General features: G+C 46.5%; 1 protein-coding gene across 2 annotated transcripts in view; it reads left to right on the top strand.

Annotated features, from left to right (window-relative positions):
• SFXN3 (sideroflexin 3) overlaps positions 1-19,769 on the top strand; it is a 154,571-nt gene that overhangs the window by 45,397 nt on the left and 89,405 nt on the right. For both annotated transcript variants that reach the window (XM_085606486.1, XM_085606489.1), the window contains exon 2: positions 894-1,067. In XM_085606486.1, coding sequence (XP_085462612.1) covers positions 904-1,067 — 164 coding nt within the window. In that variant the 5' untranslated portion in view covers positions 894-903. The remainder of the gene's footprint in view (positions 1-893; positions 1,068-19,769) is intronic.

Raw genomic sequence — 19,769 nt, 5'->3', positions numbered from 1 at the left:
AAAAAAGCTATGTAAGGGGACAGCAGAAAGGCATGCTGTCCTCCTAGATTTAGAGAGAAGGTGTCTAAGGGATAACTACGGTGAAGATATAAAATGTATATTGTTTTTAAGTAAAAGGTAGTCTCAAAATCAGTCTTTCTGCTGCGTTCTGAATGATCTGAAGCTGGTGAACCAGATAGGCCAGGAAGCCCAAGTACAGGCTATAAGCATAATATAATCTCGATGTTAAAGCGGTATCAACGATAGTCTTTCAGGCATGTTCTGGGTTTTGATTCAACATTCTTTGTTAAGACTTAAGTTTGGCAAAACAAAGAGAGGCGGTGTTCTGAATTGGAGGTGCAAAATAGAGGCTGGTGTCAAATTTAATATCTAACGTTCTTACTGTAGATACTTATTGGATGAAAGGTACTAAAATCATTAATTATGCTTATTAAAAATACAATTTTCTGGGCCATTTTATAGATTTTGTTCAGCTCGACATATGTATTTTAATTTCACTGTGAGTGAAATGGCTTGCACTGCTCAGCATCTCTCATCAAGTGTCACACTCTGTCATTAACAATTGAACTTGCACAAATGTGATGAAATTGTAAATAATCATTGAAGGCTGATATTGCATGCCCAAGCTGTATGAATTGAAAAGGAGGTGGGTTATAGAAGGAAGCTGGCAATCACCCTCATGCTGCACACAGACATTGTCAGAACACAGCAAAAACATGAAAATTGCTGAAAGTGAATAGAAAAACATTGTTTTTGAAATCTCATTTTTTTCCTAACGCCGTTTTTGTTTTGTGATTCATCGCAAAATTGTAGGAAATGCCATGCCAGATACCCTAATCTAAAATTTTGAAGGTGGAAACTGATCTCTACTGTCTGTTGTGTGTCTTGTCTAGTTCACAGAAGATGGAACAAGAGCTGGCATTTAATATCAACATAAAAGAACCAAGATGGGACCAGAGCACCTTCAGAGGAAGGGCCAATCATTTCTTCATGGTGACTGATCCACGAAACATCCTTCTCTCCTCTGAAACCCTGGAAGATGCTAAGAAGATCGTTCATAATTACAGGTGCATGGCTCCGTTTAAAAAAAAAGAAATCCTTTCAAAACCAGTTTTATGTTTTCAGTTTTCACAAATAAATCATCCGCTAAATAGCAACTGTAAACTATACAGATAAAAGATATAAAAGACATAAAGGGCCTCATGTAGGAAGCCAAATACCGGTCGGTAACGGCCGAAATTCGGTAAATATCCCGTTACCGACCGGTATTTAGGCATTTGCGATGTAGGGGGCTGATTTTCTGGATTCGGTATTTACCGAATCGGAAATTAAGAAATCGGTAAAATACCGATTCGGTAAATACCGAATCCAGAAATGCAATGTAGGGAGCACTCTAAAGAGTGAAAATCAGTATTAAGAATTCGTTATTTACCACCAAATACAGGTTGGTGATAAATAACGAATACCTTGCAAAACGCAATTTTTTGCAGATTTAAGAGTGCCATGTGGCAGACATACATGCCCTTAGGGCATGTATGTGCGCCACATGTGCACACATGCAAGATTCAGGGGTGCAACAGGGTGTCAATGTGACACCCTGCCACCCTTGTATATGCTCCCCATTACCGAATCGGTATTTACCGAATCGGTAATGAGGCATACCTTCCCATTGATTCCTATGGGCCTCCAGGCCCATAGGAATCTATGGGAAGGTATGCCTCATTACCGAATCGGTAAATACCGATTCATAGTTTCCGAATTTTTCCGATTCGGTAAACTTTACCGAATCATTACCTACATCACATTTACCGATTCATAAATACCGAATCGGTAAAATTCGGTATTTATGAATCGGTAAATGTGAGGCTACCTACATATGGCCCAAAGTGTTTGCCAGAGATTATTTCTTAATGTTGATGCCATTGGATAGTTTCCACTATCTGTACCAAAAATATTAAAATAGTCCACTAGAATATTTAGTGAGATGTGTATTGAAAAGTGGATATCTTTGTCACTGAGGCATTTTATATCTCCCACTATAGTAATAATAGGAATGACTGATGTGTACCTAAGATTACTACATTTTGATCGAAAGGTGAACATGGGAAATCCGTCTGATGTTAAAGTAAATCTCCCTTGTTCCTTAAGCCTTTTTCTGGTTTCGGCTAGCTGTATATCTTCTTGCATTCAACTAATCACCCTCCCGCTCATGTAAATCAATTTGTTGGGTGTTTTTAACTTCCATCCTCCCCCTGAGTATGGGTAAATTGAACAGCTTTCTCTCTTACATCTGCCACTCGAGCCACATAGGTCAATGTAGACTAGTCTCAGCACTTACACCTACGATTACAAGGTCTGCACTGAAAAAACAAGTTATAGTCACCTCCCACAAAATGCCATAGAAAAAAAATGCCGATGCTCCTTATGCGGCCCAATTATTAAATCTTATGGAAATGCTAAAACCCTGTGCTATCTTAAAAATCCTTTAGATAGACTCAATTTTATGCCTCAGGCTAATGACCTTACCGATTCCAGAAAATGTAACTAATTGGCTGAAACAATCAAACTGTCAACATTGTAGACTTTGTGAGTACAGGCAAGAATCAATGCTGCATCTACCATGTTGCTTCCCAGTATTCTTAGAAGCACAAGAACATTTATTGAGACCAGTGTTTTTAAACCACGGAACATACCCTTGTTAAGAGACCTGGGTTTACAGCCTAAGCACTAACACACTGACAGACCTTTCCCGGTTTGGGAAATTCTCAAACATTTTGCATGATGCCATGAACTGTGTCGTTATCCCTTTACAGTGGTGGGTTTAGGCTCGTCCCTATTGTATCTATAAGAACCAGCCTCGCTTAATACAAACTAAATTTACAGGCATTATTCTTTTTCTTTTAATACCTACTGATTTTATATCTATCTTTTTTTAGCATCCGGCTTTTAAATGATATTATTGTATCAGTTTTTATGAATTATCGCAGTAAAGGTTTTGTTCATACATACATAAATACACTTGAGCCACATAGAGCTATAGAAATGTTTTCAAGGGCATCAAGTTGTGTGTTTTGAGGTTGTTGTCCCTGGGCTGGAGTGGTACAGTACTGCAGCAAACTTTGCTCATAGTCTCTAAACATAAACACATTTTTTGACTATTTCACTTTCCTACGTAATAGTAATAGGAATTGTAATTGCACATTTTTAATTTTTGTTTTTTGTAGATAATCAGTTGTTGAAGCAGAGGGTAGTGGCAGCTTCTACAACTGAATGTTCTTCGTTTGTGTTAAGTAGCTCATCTTCTGGCCTGCACAGGCTGAAGGAAATTTTTTCACTTGCAGAATAATTTTTGGTTTACCAGTAACAGTTTGGTCCGGGGATTTTGGGCAGCATCAAAGGCGCGAGTGGATCTTATTGTAAAATATCTTACAAGTTTGAGTGCATCTTTGTCAGTAAAATCTTATGTAATATGGTCTGTAAGTGGAGACCAACTAATGAATCAATGCGTATTTTTTTACTGGTGATATTGGTCGATCAAAGATCCCTTGTGCTGTGTCCAAGTAAAATCGTGCTCCTTATTTTATCGTTCTGCTAGATCTGGCATGTCTTCTTATGCAGCTAATCCATGCCATGGGCCTCTCGACTAGTCTTCCACAATGATTGTGTATGTTGCTCATAAACAAGTGATACACTCTGATGGTGACAGGTGTTTACTCAGAGTGGTACTTCTTTTGACAGGTGTGGCTGCAGCTCCATGACCAGGCGATGACAACACTTCCTGTTGATGGCATCTCATTACAGCAGTGGGATAGAGACCTTTTTGCCTGTACTGACTCTCCATTGTGAAAACAGTATAGCATGTCATGATTGCACACCGGATTCCCGCTAATTATATACAGTGTGTTTGCATAAGAGTACCTGCGAACATGAGCGGCAGCATGCAATCTTTTGAGGTTCTTGCTGGTTGTATCAATACCCTAAGGTTGTAGGGTATTCCATGTGGTTAGTGATATTGCTGAATGGACCTCTGTGCTACCCATCAGATTCCCCTCTTTGTGTGGAATGTTTTGTTCAGGCCAGGTGCCCTTGTCTGGCTTGCATCAACATCATCATCATAGAAAAAAAGAGTAGCAAGGATCTATGTGGCTAGGACAGTCTGTGGCCTGACATGAACAAGGAAGTGCCCAAAAGGCATGATCAATATATCCTGTGCTTTGTGGTGGTGGCTATAATAGACGTTGTCTGGATGTATTACAAAAACTGTAAGTGGAGCTTTCACCTCGGACTGTCATCTATTCTGTGGCAAACAAAGTAAAATGCACTCTTAAGATGTTCAGTTTTCCCCAAATGTTTGGGCCCATCTTCGAATTTGACTGAACAGTTCTATTTGAGCCAGCTGTTCCAAGTCTGGTTGTGAGTATCTTCTATGTTCACTTCTTACTTCAACAAGCGCTGCAAACGTTTGGAGCAGAAGTTGGGGACCAGAGACAGAACTCTTGGCTGTTTTCTTTAGCTGGGGCAAAGGCTATAGAATTCTCCCAGGATTGACAAAAATAGATTGATATTATTACTGTTGCAAAAGCAGGTGTGCCCTTTATGTAGATGGCCTTCTGTGTTCAGCTCACGGTCCAAGTTTAGAATACCAAACCTTATGAGAAGGCTATGGAGTGTAAGCATGCCAAAATATGGATCTGTAACTGCTGTCCACGTGTATGTGCTCCGTCCAGGTGAGCAGCTTTGAAACCCTGCTTCATGCTTCCATCGCTGCAGGAGGCCTGATCCATGCAACGTGCACGTGTACATGTGAGGCCTGTTAGTCTGAAACCTGCATTCCTGTGAACCTTTCACCACATGGCACCGATGTCCATGTGAGGCCAAGGTGCCTGCAGCTTGCATTGCCGTGCACCTTCCCCATAACGTTTTATGTCAGTATGAGGACTACGTGCCTGCACCCTGCATTGCTGTGTTGATCTTTTGTCCAGCAACACTGATATACATGTGAGGCCTGTGTGCCTGCATTTTGCATTGTCATGTGCCTACTTCTTCGAACAAAGTTGATGTCTGTTGGCGGTACTTGTGCCCATGCCCTGTATAACTATGCAACATTTCTTCATGCAGCGTTGATGCTTGTGTAAGCCCAAAGGGACTGCACCACATGCGTTCATGGTGCAAACCTTTGCTTTCAGCAGCCCTCTGTGCCATGTTTTGAGGATCACCACCTGCCGCTACTGCCTACATGATTTCTGCTGCTTTTATCTGCACCCTGAGAATGATGCTTTGCCCTCTTTCAGTCAGTGCCCTCAGTCTGGCTGACTATTGCTGACTATGATGGGTGAGTTAGTGCAACCCCCGCAAATAGCTGTGCAGCCTTTTAAAGAGATGATCCAGAAGAACTGTATCGGGTATCAAACTATGCTGACAAAAATGCTCAAAGCAGGTTCCGTGCTTGGCTGTAGACTGGTAGCTCTATTATTGCATCCCATGATAAGTTGACGTGTGCATAAGACACATAAAAGTTACAGAGTAGCTGAGATAAACATTCAGAAGGGATGTTAATGTCACAAAACCTCTTAGCTTTACTTAAGTTTAGACCCTGTACCACCAAAGCTCTTCTGCCATATTTTACTCTATTAAAGGGGTGTTGTTTGGCAATGTAGCCCGATTGAACTATGTTTAGAGCATGTGTAAGCTCTATGCTATGGTCAGTTCAGAGGAACAGGAGGGTTCTCCACAGGAGAGAGTTGAAATTATTTGTCTTTACTGCTGCATTGATTTGTGGGCTGAAGTTGAGGTCTGAGCTGAAAATCATCCCCAGGTTTCGAAAGTGCTAGGAAGATGTGGGAGGGATACCCATATAAGATAGCCAGTTGAAATGTGCTGACTCTGAACTGATCCATCCTATGGTCGGGGCTTCAGTCTTGGATCCGTTCAGTCAAAAGTAACTTTCCTTCACCCTGTACTGTACCCTGCAATGCTGAAATGTCTCTCAATACTGTTCTCTAGGAAGGGGTGTATCTCCATTTCATCAGCCTACATATGGAGTTATATCTGATGTGATCAATTAAAAAAGAGAGTCGTATTTTGATATATATATTAATAAACAGTAGTGAGGAAAGGGTTGATCCCTGTGGAAATCTATACTTTATGGGACTATGAATCAGAAAATCATGTAAATATTTGTTGACTATGGTTGAGGCGAAAGAAGCCAATCCAATCGGGGGAGAGAAGGAGCAGGAGGTCTCCTCTAATGTCTACAGTTGATCGTTTTGTGTCTCAGAAAGGCCTGGTTTCAGACGGGTGATCGTTGATGATGATGCCCTGCTTCAGGTACTCTTGTGGTTGACTGGTGACTTCTCTCTCAAAGGCTCTAAATAGATAGGGAAGTTTATCAGTTGGCTGCTAGCTGGACAGCACTTGCCCTACATTAGGTTTCTTGAGGATGGGCGTGTTTGGGCGATTCATGAACTAAGGCACTGAGACAAGAATTTGTGTTAACAATGTCCACAGCGTAAGATAAACGGCAAACTGAAATAGCTAGAATCCATGGAAAAGATTCTATAGAATGTGGTGAATTGTGCTAGTCACATGGAATTCTAAATATACGCAAAGTGTATATGATAATGCAAACTCAAAGTCTTTCTTAAAAAAAGGTAGAATGTGGTCTTCAACAGGATAACAGGATTCAGAGATACAGCTCAGACAAGCTGGAAGTAGGAACGCGTTTTCCAGAGTTCTGGTTGAATATGTTTACAAGATAGGGAACACATAAAAAATAAACAATCAGATGTATTGGCCTCTCTTTTTTCAAGATAAAAACTATACTCGTAACAACAGCTGTTAGAGATGGGAGGACCTCCTTCAGGAATGGAGCTGGGTGAAGTCGTATTGGGTGGTTGGTGCTCTTGCCTTATTTTTCACATCCTCTTCTAAGAGGAGGTTAAAGATGAGTAGAGGAGGCGAGAAGGATAGGAGGCTGAGACATTGACTGCTCTAACTTATTGATAATGGATTTACAGATATTAGAATTTTTTAAATCAAAGAATTCCAGCAGATCGTCATAATGATGCTGGCATTGCAAGTTACATTTTTCAAGTTTATAGTTCTTGAAATGTGTTAAAGATAGCCTCATCAATGCGTTTGACAAGGCAATTAATTTCTTGTGCTCGTTACTGCATTGCGGTCTGCCCTCCTCTGGATTTTTAGCTGAGTTTATCTGTTCCTGGTTCTGCCATTTTCTTTTCCTTTGAGCACAGTCACTGTTACACCACTTGTTAGTTGATTTAATGTAATCTGGTGGTGTGCCAGTTTATCAGTTTATCAAGAGTATAGAACATATTAGCTCGATTATAGTCCATGTTAGGCCCTTTAGCACACTTGTCATATACCTGTTGTATGTGAGTATTATATTATCAATACATCTTCCTCACACAGAATGAACTGGACAGCCTGTAGATTGATGGGCTTCTGGCGGGATGTCTACTTTTAAGTCCTGGGTATGGACTCCTCCTTTACTGTGGTAGAATCAAGTGATATTCATTTGTTTGTTTTCCATTTAGGGAGAGCCTCAACTTTCTCTCCCTTTAAGGTCTCATCAGCCTCATGTCATAAAAAAAATCATTAATAAAAAATACAAACCATCTTTGTTTATTGGTCTGTCATTCACATTTGCTTCCACTCATCACAACATCCAGTATGTGCCAATGTGCTTTTAAGTGCTCAACCTTTTCCCTTCCCCACCTCATAGGTGCAGAGGCCCTAGGGCTTTGCTTCTCCATCTCAGCACAACTATCGCTTGCAGGGGCCTAGGTCTATCAGCCCCCCGAGGTACCCGGGAGACTTCCTTAAGTCTCTGGATGACACCATTGCGAATCATCTAGTGCAGTTCTTGAATTTCACTCTCCTCGAGGACTTTAATATACATATTGATAATGCTACAGATGAGCAAGCCACTTCTTTGCTGGAAAAGCTGTCATCCCTAAATTTGAGTCAATTTGTTAATTGTCTCACTCATCGGACTGGGCACATTCTTAACCCCATTTTCTCGAATAGGGAAGTTATAGATCGAAAAGTAGAAGCTATCCCATGGTCAGACCACTCTCTAATCTATTTTACTTGTGGCATGAATATGGCCCTCGGAATGAGATGCTCGAATCACCCCTAGATATTATAGGGGATGGGTGAAGTCTAATATAGCTGAAGTGGAATAATTATAAAGCGGTTCGCAGCCCATATTAAGTGGCTACGTGGAGGATGATACTTTAGCCTCGAATACGTGCCTTCTAGAGGTGACAAACAAGGTGACCCCCTCAAAATTTAGTGGATAGCCGAGACACACTCCTGGCCCTTAGTTTTCTTCAGAAATGGCAGCAGTAAGGAAATACCGTGAACATCTGGAAAGGCAGTGGATATGGCATTATTCGTTGGGAGGATGAGGAGATCTATAGGGTGGAAGTTAAGCATTATCACAGATCGCTAGGACAGGCTCAAACCACCTTTTTCTCAGAATGAATACTTTCTGCAAATAATAGCCCACGTGAAGTCTTTCTCCAACCTATGTCCCTCTCACAGCCTATTACAGCGGCGGCCACACTGTGAAAGGATCTCTCTAATATGTCAAAAGAGAAGACTGTCAAAATTGTGAAAATCTAAAACTAAACAGGGCCCCACATGACATCAAGATCACAACTACAGGCAACGTGCAGGATAAGCTGTGCAATTTTTCTCAGAATCTGCAGGAGTCTGAACAAGCCATTCTGACATTCAAATCTGACTCACCAGAGGATCCTTGTCCTCCCCAGATTCTGGCTGCTGTGGTTAAATATATTAACCCCATATTTACCCAATCTTTCAATTCAATCAGCAAGGGTCTGCCTTGCTGGAATGTAGCTAGACTGCTTCTCTTGTTAAAAAATACATTGGTTGACAGAACGCAATAGGCCAATTTTAGGCCTATTTCGTTACTCCCTGATGCCTCAAAGGTGCTTGAAAAGCTAAATAATGCACAGCTATCCTTTTAGAACAGCATAAACATCTACACCCTTCACAATCTGTGTGCAGACCACGACACAGCACTGTGACTGCACTGTTTGAAGTGGCAGATTCAATAAATTTGGCACTGGATCAAGGTACACAGATCACCCTGGTCCTGTTGGATTTATCTACAGCATGCAAAACTTTTTCCCACCCCCTCCTGTTACAAAATCTAGAGGACATTGGTGTGGTTGGCTTTGCTTTGGCATGGTTCGGCTCATTTCTGGAGAATCGTAGTCAAGTAGTGTGGCTGGCCCTATATTCCTCAGAATCAAAAGCACTTGAATGTGGCGTGCCACAGGGCTCAGCTTTGAGCCCTACTCATTTTAATATTGATATGGCTCCCCTGGCCTCATTAGTGGAATCCTTCGGGTTTCATATATTATCTTACGCAGATGATACTCACTCGGCTCATTCTTTCAATGGAGAAGGATACCGTAGAGTCCTGTGAAGCCTTTAAGAACTGTTTAGCAGCCATTTTTAAGTAGATGGGGGCCTGCAATCTTCAGTGTAACACTTGAAAAACAGAAATCCTGCTATTTGGCTCTCCTGCGCCAAGTTGGGACCAAGAATGCTGGCCAAAGTGGGCCAACCCCCCTCCCCCACCACCACTCTGGCACGGACTTGGGGTTAATTTTGATCTTAACCTCTCCATGTGCTCGCAGATCTGTACTGTAGTTCGCCCATGCTTTGTCTTATTAAGATCATTAAAAAAAAAATTGAGACTGCTCCCTTTCCAAGCACAGAGGACAGTAATCCTTGCTTTAATTATGTCACACTAGATTATGTTAATTTAATGTAGCTGGGTCTGCCTGACTATCCGCTCAAGAGATTGCAGATTGTTCAGAACGCAGCAGATAGGCTACTCTGAAAAGGGCCTAGGCGTCTCCCAATTGTTCCCCATCTGAAAGAGCTTAATTGGCTACCTATTAAGAAGAGAATTCTATTTAAGGCCCTAGGCTTGGCTTACAGAGCTTTCTATGTCACAGGCACCCACTATCTTTCGATGAAGCTACAGCATTATCATTGGTCTAGAGCCATCTTTTTGTTTGAAGACAACTTAATATCGGTGCCAAGGATCACCCGAAAAAATTGGGGAGGGGCATCTCTCTCCTATCTTGCTGCCCAAGCATGGAACCACCTCTTGCTCCATTGCCGCAAGATCAGGGGGGAATATCTCTTTAGGAAAGCTGTGAAAACTTGGCAGTCGATTGGGCCATTTGAGGGCTTTACTCAGCGGATGGGGTGAACAGTTACAATTGTTTTAGCACCGGGAAACTCTTATTTTTTTTTGTAAATTCTTTTTATTGGCATTTGTTATTACAGTCGTGGAACATATGCATTCCGTACGCATGAGTATTTTACATGTGCAGCCAAATCAGCTATTATCATTATAGACATTTACATTTGCGTCTGTTTCGCGTAATGCTATATGTGCTGTAGCAGGTGTTTGCCAAAAAGGAAACCGGGGGGGAGAACCAAACTAGGGGTCTTCATAGGATTCTAGGTAGTTGGGCCAGACAGATGTCATGGTTTCTCGGGTATCTGCTTGGCGGTTCAGCTGCATCTCACTAAGGAAGATATGGGTGTGCGGGCGGGTGCAGGGAATAGGTCGGTGTGTCGAGTGAGTGGGAGCGGAAGACTAGCGGGCCCTAGGGAGGCGTGAGTGATCGGGAGGGGTCCCCCGCTATGTGGGCATGCACAGTAGGTAGCTGTGTGGTGTCGGGGGTAGCCACGCCAGTGATTGGGTCCTCTTGGGACCGGGACTGTTTGAATTGGTGTAGCAGGAGCGCCCATGCCAGGGAAATTGGGGTTTTACGTATGCCTTTAGCTTCTTCTTCGCGCACTGCGTCCTCCTCAGCTGTAGCCCATTTAAGCACCGCCCCCTCCCATGCTGCGATCGGGGGGCCCGAAGGGGAGCGCCAGTGCATAGTTATACAGCGTTTGGCCAGTAGGTGGGCTAGGGAGACAAAGCGTATGGGTATTTTGTGACGTTTCCTACGTCCGATTATGCCTAACGCACAGCCCTCCCAGGTGGTTAAATGGGTGAGTCCGGTGAGGTCTCGAAGCGTCGTGTGAATAGACGACCAATAGGCTTGGATACCCGGGCAGGCCCAGAACATGTGGTAAAAATCTGCAGCTTGCGCCTGACAACGGGGGCAGAGGAACGTCGTATCGGGGTAGAAGCGCTGAAGGCGTGCTGGTGTCAGGTAAGCCCTATGTAGAATGTGAAATTGTATATTCTTAAAACGGGCGTTCCTAGATACTTTTTTGGGGAATTCAATCGCCCTTTCCCATTCATTATCGTGAAATGACCGTCTCGCTTCCTCCTCCCAGAGAGTCCGCAGGGGTTCAAGTAGTGGGTGTGCCAGTTCCCTGATCGATTTGTACAACCATGTAGTAAGATAGCGGCCTGCTCCCATTCGTAGTATTGTGTGAAGAACTGGGTGCGTGGGGGGCTCCCCTAATGTGAGGGCGCAGTACGGTCGGTAGTGGCTGAGGAGTTGGCGGTGCAATAGGAACTGACCTGGGGGAGGTCGTAGTCGTCCACGAGTTGTTGGTACGGTCTAAACTGTCCCTCTTCGAATAGTATTTCTGCTTCGGCGATGTCTCTGGACGTCCATTCCTGGAGCATGGCAGGAGCAAAAAACCCTGTGTGTTTGGGCCAGCCTACTAATGGAAGTAATGGTGTGTATGGGGGACGGTTTGATGCCATGCGGTGTATGCGCTGGACAAATTTCCGGGCTATTTCCACTTGGAGGGGGTATGTCCTTGTGGGACGGGATCCCGGTATGAGTAGGCGACGCAACTCTGGTGTTGTCACCCGGCCCGCGGTAGTGTATGTTTCGGATGTGTACCTATCTGCTGTCCAGTAAGAAAGCCACTGAAGCTGCGCCGCCAGAAAATAGGCTTCGAATGATGGAGCGCCGAGGCCTCCTTGAGTCGTGGGTAGTTTTAGTTTTGCCAGTGCAATCCTGTGTCGTCCTTTACCCCATATTAGAGAGCTAAGGAGTGTGTCCAAATCTTTAAAAAAGGATCAGGCGGGATTACTGGGAGGTTGGTAAAATAATACAGCAGTCGTGGGACCAGTATCATTTTTGCGAGAGCTACCCGACCGATCGGGGCCAGTGGGATACTCCGCCAAAACCCAATCGTGGATCGTATACTGGCAAGTGCCCTACGATGGTTGCCCTCAAAGAGGTTGGTGGGGGAGTGGTATAAGCGGATCCCAAGATATCGGGGGGGCTTCCGCGGTCCAACTTATTTTCTGGTCGCCAATCCAAATTTCCTGGGGGGGGGGGCGTTCGGGTGGAGGGGGTATACCATAGATTTATCCCAGTTTACTTTCAGGCCCGAGGCGTTGGCAAATTCTGTCAAGGCGATCTCGAGTAGGGTGAGATCCGCTGTGATATCCCGTATATAGATAAGAAGATCGTCCGCATACATGGACACACAATGCGTGGTGTCTGTGAGTGGGATGCCCCAACCTTGTCCCTCCCGGCGGAGACGGATAGCTAAAGGTTCAACAGCGAGCGCGAATAATAGGGGTGAGAGGGGGCACCCTTGTCGTGTGCCCCTATGTATCGCGAATTCCGGGGAGATGTATCGTCCAAGGCGGACCCGGGAGGTAAGTTTGGTATAGAGAAGGCGAGTGTAAGCTATGAGAGTGGGGCCAAGTCCAGCTCGCCTGAGAACTGGGAAGATGAACTGCCATGTTAGGGTATCGAAAGCCTTCTCAAGGTCCAAGACCAGGCACGCCGCCCGGGAAAAGCGGTCGCCGATCTGATCCTGGATGTGAAAAAGACGGCGTATGTTCTGAGACGTATTCCTGCCCGGGACGAAGCCACACTGGTCCAGATGCACTAGTGGGCGTATAATTTGGGAGTATCTATCCGCTAAGATCTTCGCTAGGATTTTACAATCGGCTGTGAGAAGCGTGATAGGCCGATAGGAGGCTAGGAGCTGGGGATCACGGTTGGGTTTCGGGAACGTTACGATCACCGATTCTCTCATGGATTTGGGCAGTTCGCCAGATTGTAGCGCTGTGTCCAGCACTGTCGATAAGCGGGGAGTCAACTGGGAGGCAAAGGTGGCGTAGTATTCAAGTGGAAACCCGTCCAGACCTGGGGCTTTGCCACGGGCTAGGGCTCGTATAGCGTGTGTAATCTCAGTGGTTTGTATCTTCGCATCCAGATCCGTCTTATCTGCGTCATATATCTGGGGAAGGGGGAGGGGGTCTAGGAAGTGGTTAACTGCCTCCAGATCAAGTGATAGGGGGATATTGTAGACTGCCGAGTAATGTTGTTGGAATGCCTGGAGGATCTCATCCTGAGAGTGTACTAGGGTGCCGTGGGAATTTATTATCGCGGTGATGGGCCGCACCTCCGTGTCCTGTTTAGCTAGCCACGCTAACAGTGTGCCTGTTTTGTCACGGTCTTTATGCATTCGGGTCGCATAGGCCCGAAAGTTGTGCCGCCGTAGGTCCGCACATGCCGCCTGGTAGTCTGATTTGGCATAGGGCGATTTGTGTCGCCGCTGCCGCTGACTGGTCGGCGGCCTTAGTGGCAGTAGCTAGTCGCTTTTCTGCTTCATCAAGGGCCTGCTCCAGGGTACGCTTCGCCCCGGCTCTCTGTTTAATACATTCCCCGCGGGCCACCACCTTAAAGCTGTCCCACTCAATGAGGATTGATGATGCGGTCCCCGCGTTGTGAGTAAAGTATTCTTGAATGCTACGTTGTTGCTCGTGCGTAAAGACTTGGTCCGTCAGGCAGTCTCGTGATAAGCGCCATGTGGGGACTGGGGGATGTGGGGGTCTCCACTGAAGGCTGAGGAGATGTGCATCATGATCTGAGACGACCCTGCCTAGATAATCCGAGTGACAGATTTGCGGGAGAAGTGTTGCCAAACATAGGAAACGGTCGAGCCGGACTTGTCGATTGTGGGGGATGGAGTGGAAAGAGTAGAGGCGTGTTTGAGGATGGTGCAGTCCCTATGCATCCGTGAGCGACCAGTGTGCGACCCATGCTTTGAATCGCTCAATATGTCTGTGAGTGGGGGAGTGTGGGAGCGGGGGATGGGAACGGTCCAGTCCTGGGTCCAGGATACAGTTGTAGTCCCCCCCTAATATCCAGGGTACATGTGTGAATTGGGCTAAGGTTTTCGTGAGTCTGTTCCAAAATTTGTCCTGGTCGACGTTCGGGGCATACACACTTCCCAGAAGGACAGCCTGACCATCCAGGAGCCCCTCTAAGAGGGCGAACCTGCCCCCCCCGTCCACCAACCGTCTGAGCTCCCGGAATGGGGTCCCTGGGCGGACCCAGATCAGCGCCCCGCGGGCAAATGATGAGTAGGTCGTAGCACAAATGAGGCCGCGCCACTTTGCGCGTAACTTGCCTGCTTCAGTTAAGTCGAGGTGGGTTTCCTGCAAGAAAAGCATGGATGCTTTCTGCCGCTTCGCGTAAGCATAGATCGCATAGCGCTTACGTGGGGTGTGTAGGCCGCGTGTATTCAGCGTGAGTATGTTAATGTCTGCGTTTTTCATCAACGTTGCCATGAGCAATCTATGCTGTGTGTGGGTTGGGTGAGGCACCCACTAGATAGGTCATTAAGTGGTCTCCTAGGGATGCGCTGCACCTGGGGAGAGTAGGTGAAGGGTGAGCCTGGCCGCTCAGTTGTTCTACGGTGTGGAGTTCCATGACGGAGTGGGACTTGTATGACCTGGGGTGTAAACGACGTGTGGGGGTTCGGGAAACAGTCCCAATACAAAGCACTCCTCGTTCGGGAAACGGTGTGTCCAAACTTCCTCCCGTAACACTGGGGAGAGATAACTACTCTATATGATAGGGGGTGGCGACATGCGAGGGCGCGCGCTAAACGGGCATATAGAAGGATCAATGCGGGTCACTTACAGGGTATCAAACCCTATTCTTTTGGCAGTGGGCATGTAATGGACATTACTCATAAGGACACAATTTGACAGTCTGTATTTCTGGACTGTTTCAAGGTGAGAGAGGAGAGGCTTGTCCATCCAACAGTCCGTCTGCCGTTTGTGGGGTGGCGTGGGGGGGTGCCACTGAGTCAACCCCCGAAGTGGTGTCGTCACTGTCGTTTTCGCCTTCCGATGAGAAAAGATGCGGGGCCCGATCTATGGGTTCCGAGCGTTGAGTGGAGCGTAGGTCCGTTGCTGCGTGCAAAGCTTCGCGTCTCTCCCTCATGATCTGTTCTAGATCAGGCAGTCGTGGATGCCGATCGCCGTTTTTGTCTCGGTGTTGCGGAGTTTCATGGGGCGTTTTCGAGCACGGAAAGTTTTGAGAGGTGAGCCCCGTTGCGGGTGAGTGCTGGGTGCCCGCGTGCAGTGTTGGTCGGCCCAGTCATGTGCGGCCTCTGCGGTCGTGAAAAAAAGGGAAGTGCCTTTGTGGAGGATCTTGAGGCGGGCCGGGAAGAGTAGAGCATATTGACTGTTATTTTCACGCAGTCTCCGTTTTACGTCCAGGAAGGAGGATCTTTGCTGCTGCACTGCTCGGGCATAATCCGAGAAGATCATTATCTGGTTGTTCTCTACCCGTAGTGGCGCCGCTAGTCGCGCTGCCCGGTGTACTGCATTGCGGTCCCGGAAGTGTAGGAATTTAGCTAGCAGCGGCCTGGGGGCTGCGCAAGGTGGGGGTTTTTGGGCGGGCATCCTGTGGGCTCGTTCAATTGAGAAGAACGCTGTGCGGTCTGATGTCGGGGTGAAAGATTTAAGCCATGTGTCCATATAGTCTATGGGATTTGCTCGCCCCGACGCCCTCTGGTAGTCCCAGCACCCGAATGTTACAGCGTCACGAGCGGCCTTCCAAGTCCTGTGCACGCTCTTCCACCGCGGATAAGCGGGTGAGGATTCCTTGGAGCGTCGTCTGATGTTCCTTCAGTGTTGGCTGCATTTCCTCCAGCGCCCGTTCCTCCGTTCTCACTCGATCAGCCAGTTTACGGTGATCGTCTCGGAGGAGGTTAACGTCCGTCGCCAATGTACCAAGTTTTTCCTCCATAGATAACCGGGACAGTTCGATGGCGGCGAGGACTTTGTCCAGTTTGTCCGAGATTGAGAGGTCAGGTGAAGGTGCTGTATTGGGGGACCAATTTGTGGCTTTCGGCATTTTTTCCGGGGCGGTTTCCGGTACTGTGTTGTGCTGTGCAGGCTTTGGTATCCCCATCCTCGCCCTATGTGGTGGGGGAGCGTTGCTGCTGGATGGGTCGTGCAAGTCCTGGGGGATGCAGGAAGTCAGCAAATAAGAGAAGCGGGGCCCTGCGATGTCGGTGGATGGCGGGAGCGTGTCCCCGGGAGAAGATAGTCCTCGCTGGTATTCCGGTTCCCACTCTTCGTTCTAGACGTAGAGATCGCCTACGTCAGGTGCGGGGGGTTGTGGGCGATTTGCTCCGAGCGGTAGACCGCCCTCGCGAAGACTGCACGTGCTCTCGGTGGTACGAGTGGAGGGTCACATGCGTTGCCCCAATGGATGGAGGGCGCGCCCCGTGCAGGATGAGGGGCTATCTCTGCAGTCCCAGTATGATCAGGGCCTTCGCTGGCGGTGTGCGATGGGGTCGGGTATCGTGCAGGCGGCCATATTAAAGTCAGGCAAAGTCAGTTTTCAGGTAGTTGAGGGGCCGGGACTTGCGTCGCCCCTGCTGACAGTCGTGTTCCCCTCCTGACCCCACTATGCGCCAGCCACGACAGGTACCTGGAATGTCCTGCGAGTGGTTCAGGGCCCGCCACTATCCCACGCCGAGCGCCGGCGCTCTCCGGTGATCTGTCGCGCTGGCCCTCACCGATCTCCGGTGTCCCTTGAGGTCATGGGGGGGGTTCGTTGGTGGTCCGCTGTGGCCAGATGGTGGGCGGACCAGGCGCGGTGTGTCAGCTCCCCCGGGTACTTCCGGAGGGGCTGTCACTGCGGTCGCTGCAGGATCAGGGCCCCCGTCGAGGGTGTACGGTGGAGTCAGGCGCTGTATGGGCGGCCATGCGGAGGTCAGGCAGGGCCCGATGTGGATAGTTGGAAGGCCCTCGGATCACGCCGCCCCCGCCAATATTCGTTGCTTCCCCCGCGGTCCCCCTGTAAGCAGGCTGTGTTGGGTACCTGGGATGTCCAGTGGGGGGGGCCGAGGCCCGCTTCTAGCTTGCGTCGGATGCACAACGTTCAAGATGGCGGGTGGGTCAAGGGCGCCGACGATCGTCTGCACCGTGGCTTTCTGTGCAGCCCTGCTCCGGTTCGCCGTGGGTCCACAGCGTCCAGATGCCGAGTCGAGCTAGGCGTGGTGTGCTAATGTCCCAGGGCCTCTCCCCACACCACAGCCGATTCCGCTCGGAGGACCCCCGGCGCCATTTTGAGATCCGGAGTGCGGCACCTCTGTAGAAGGAAGCTCCGGTCAGAAGTCGTGAGTGTTTTCGGACCGCCGCACACACCGCACCGCCATGCGGACAGGCTCCGACGTTTCTGGGTCCGTTGGTCGATCGCGGCGACGCTCGAAATTAGCTGTTAGAGGCGCCCGAGCACGGAGCCTCAGCAATGCATGTCCGCCATCGTGGCTTGCGTAGCCACGCCCCCACCGGGAAACTCTTATGAGTTGCTTTTGCACTTTATCAATTCTTGATTGGCTGATTGTTGTGCTGCTTCAACCATTGGCATTCTGCATGTTTTACTGATCTCCTGATTACATCTGCCTAAAAAGAAGTTCACTTCAGTGCCAGGGCTGGTGGGCCAGTACTTTTATTTGACAAGGCTTTTCAATTTCCGACCTTCATTATTTTTCTGTAGTCTTCCTTGTGAGTTTAAACTATGTGTTTATAATACAGTAATTTAAACCGTTTTGTTTGAGACAATTTTGTGCTTTTATGATTCTCTGTATGAATCGAATAAAGATATTGAATTGAATTGAATTGAATTGAATTGAATTGAATTGACAAAAACTATTTTATTTTCCTGCGATGTGCATTATAGCTTAAAGTGGTTTCTATACATAATCTAAGTATACTTGCCTTCTAGGCAGCACCCTTACTGTTACAATAGTGAATATTTTTTCAAAGGTTAACGTTTACTTGCAAGCATATGGCCTCCAACCGTCGGTGTGGTATGCTTTGCATTTAAAAAAAAAAATAAAGAATTGTGGCATATGCTTGCAATAAAACAATGATTTTTGGTGGCCAGGCTTGTTTTTTCTGCCGATGCTTTGATTATAATGCGTTGAAAAACTACGTGCATGCGGTTTGGTTAACTGTACTGATAGGCAGAACTTCCTGCGGATGCCCCTAATACTGAAATGTCATCCATTCTGTTGCAGTGTGTATTGCATCTACAACTTTATGAAGTCTGAGTGCCTTGGAAGATTAACTTGTAAATATTTCCTCATATTTCCCAAATATGTCAATAGTTTAAAATAGAGGAAGAATACTTTTTCGTCTACTACTTTGTGCAGCTGATGGTAGTCTCAATGTAAATATTTAAATTATTTAGAGTTAGAACGTTCTGCCCATGCGACCATGTAAATCAGAGTTGCCCATTTTAGCTCTGCTACAGCCAAATCCATGCCAGATTTTCAGGATTATGACAGATAATTTTATCAAATAAATGAAAGAACAAAGATATGGTGGGCATAAGATGGAGACAGTTAAGAAAACGAAATCCACATTGGCCAGAGACTGCTAACCAACGTAAGTGATGGCAATATGGAGTGATATGAGAACTAGGGCATAAGGTATGAAGGTATATATTTTTTGGTCATTTGGAATCTTTTCAGATGAGTCATTCAAGTGTTCAGAAGTCCAACATACAAAGAAGAACAGCAATTAAGTGGTGGAAGACCATAGTTTGCAGAAGTACTTCCAAAGCATGCAAGGAAGTAAATGATTTGATTTTACAGGTGATGTATGAAGGATAGCGGTAGGTATTTGACACAGAGGAGATTTGGGGAGCAAGCTCGAGGTAAGAGTCAGATAGTACACCAAGGTTCCTGGCAGTAGAGGAGAAATGTGGCTGAGCAGGAGGAAGAGAACACATGGGAAAGAGGAGTAGATTACATTTTTTATTACTTTATTCGATGTTATATATAGCATCTACTAAAGCATGATTCAGAGGCATTACTTATAGTCCTGCAGTATTAATTAATCATTGGTCATGTAGCCCAATTTACAGTAAATACAACTACAACCATGTTTGTTCATTTTGCCCCCACTCCCATTAAGTGGAGTCGTAGAATTAGCTGGAAGACATACCTTTTGTTTTATTTAGGTTAGTATCAGGCCATGAGAGGCCATCCAGGTTTCAAAGGCAAAAAGACAAGCCAACTCTGCATCCAGGACGCAAGGCTGGACTGGCCATTTCGGCATTCTGAATTCTGATATTTACCTGGTGGTTACAGATCAGAATTGTCTGCCACGGATGAACCATGCCCTCATAGCCCCATTCCAGCTGCGGCTTTTGCAGTGTAGGGCTGGCTTTAATCTTTTTGCAAGGATCGATTTTAGTTGGCAGGACCGGAAGAGTAGGGAGTGTAGGGAAGAAGAAGCAGATGTGTTCAGGAAGGCTACAACAGAAGTGTCAAAAGCAGGTAACTACATTTCAATTTTTCCAAAATATCTCTTATATATTGCGAAAGTCTGGTATGGTTTTGGCCCTCATCGACCGATGTTGGACAATCCTGAAATAAATAAATATTTTGTAAGAAATGGTTTCAAACTGGTAATACTTTCGGACTATGTGGCATATCAACAA

The sequence above is a fragment of the Triturus cristatus genome, chromosome 1_2 (assembly GCF_964204655.1).
Source record: "Triturus cristatus chromosome 1_2, aTriCri1.1, whole genome shotgun sequence".
Taxonomy (NCBI): Eukaryota; Metazoa; Chordata; class Amphibia; order Caudata; family Salamandridae; genus Triturus; species Triturus cristatus.
The sequence above is the reverse complement of the archived record's forward strand: the minus strand, read 5'-3'. Positions and strand labels throughout refer to the sequence as shown.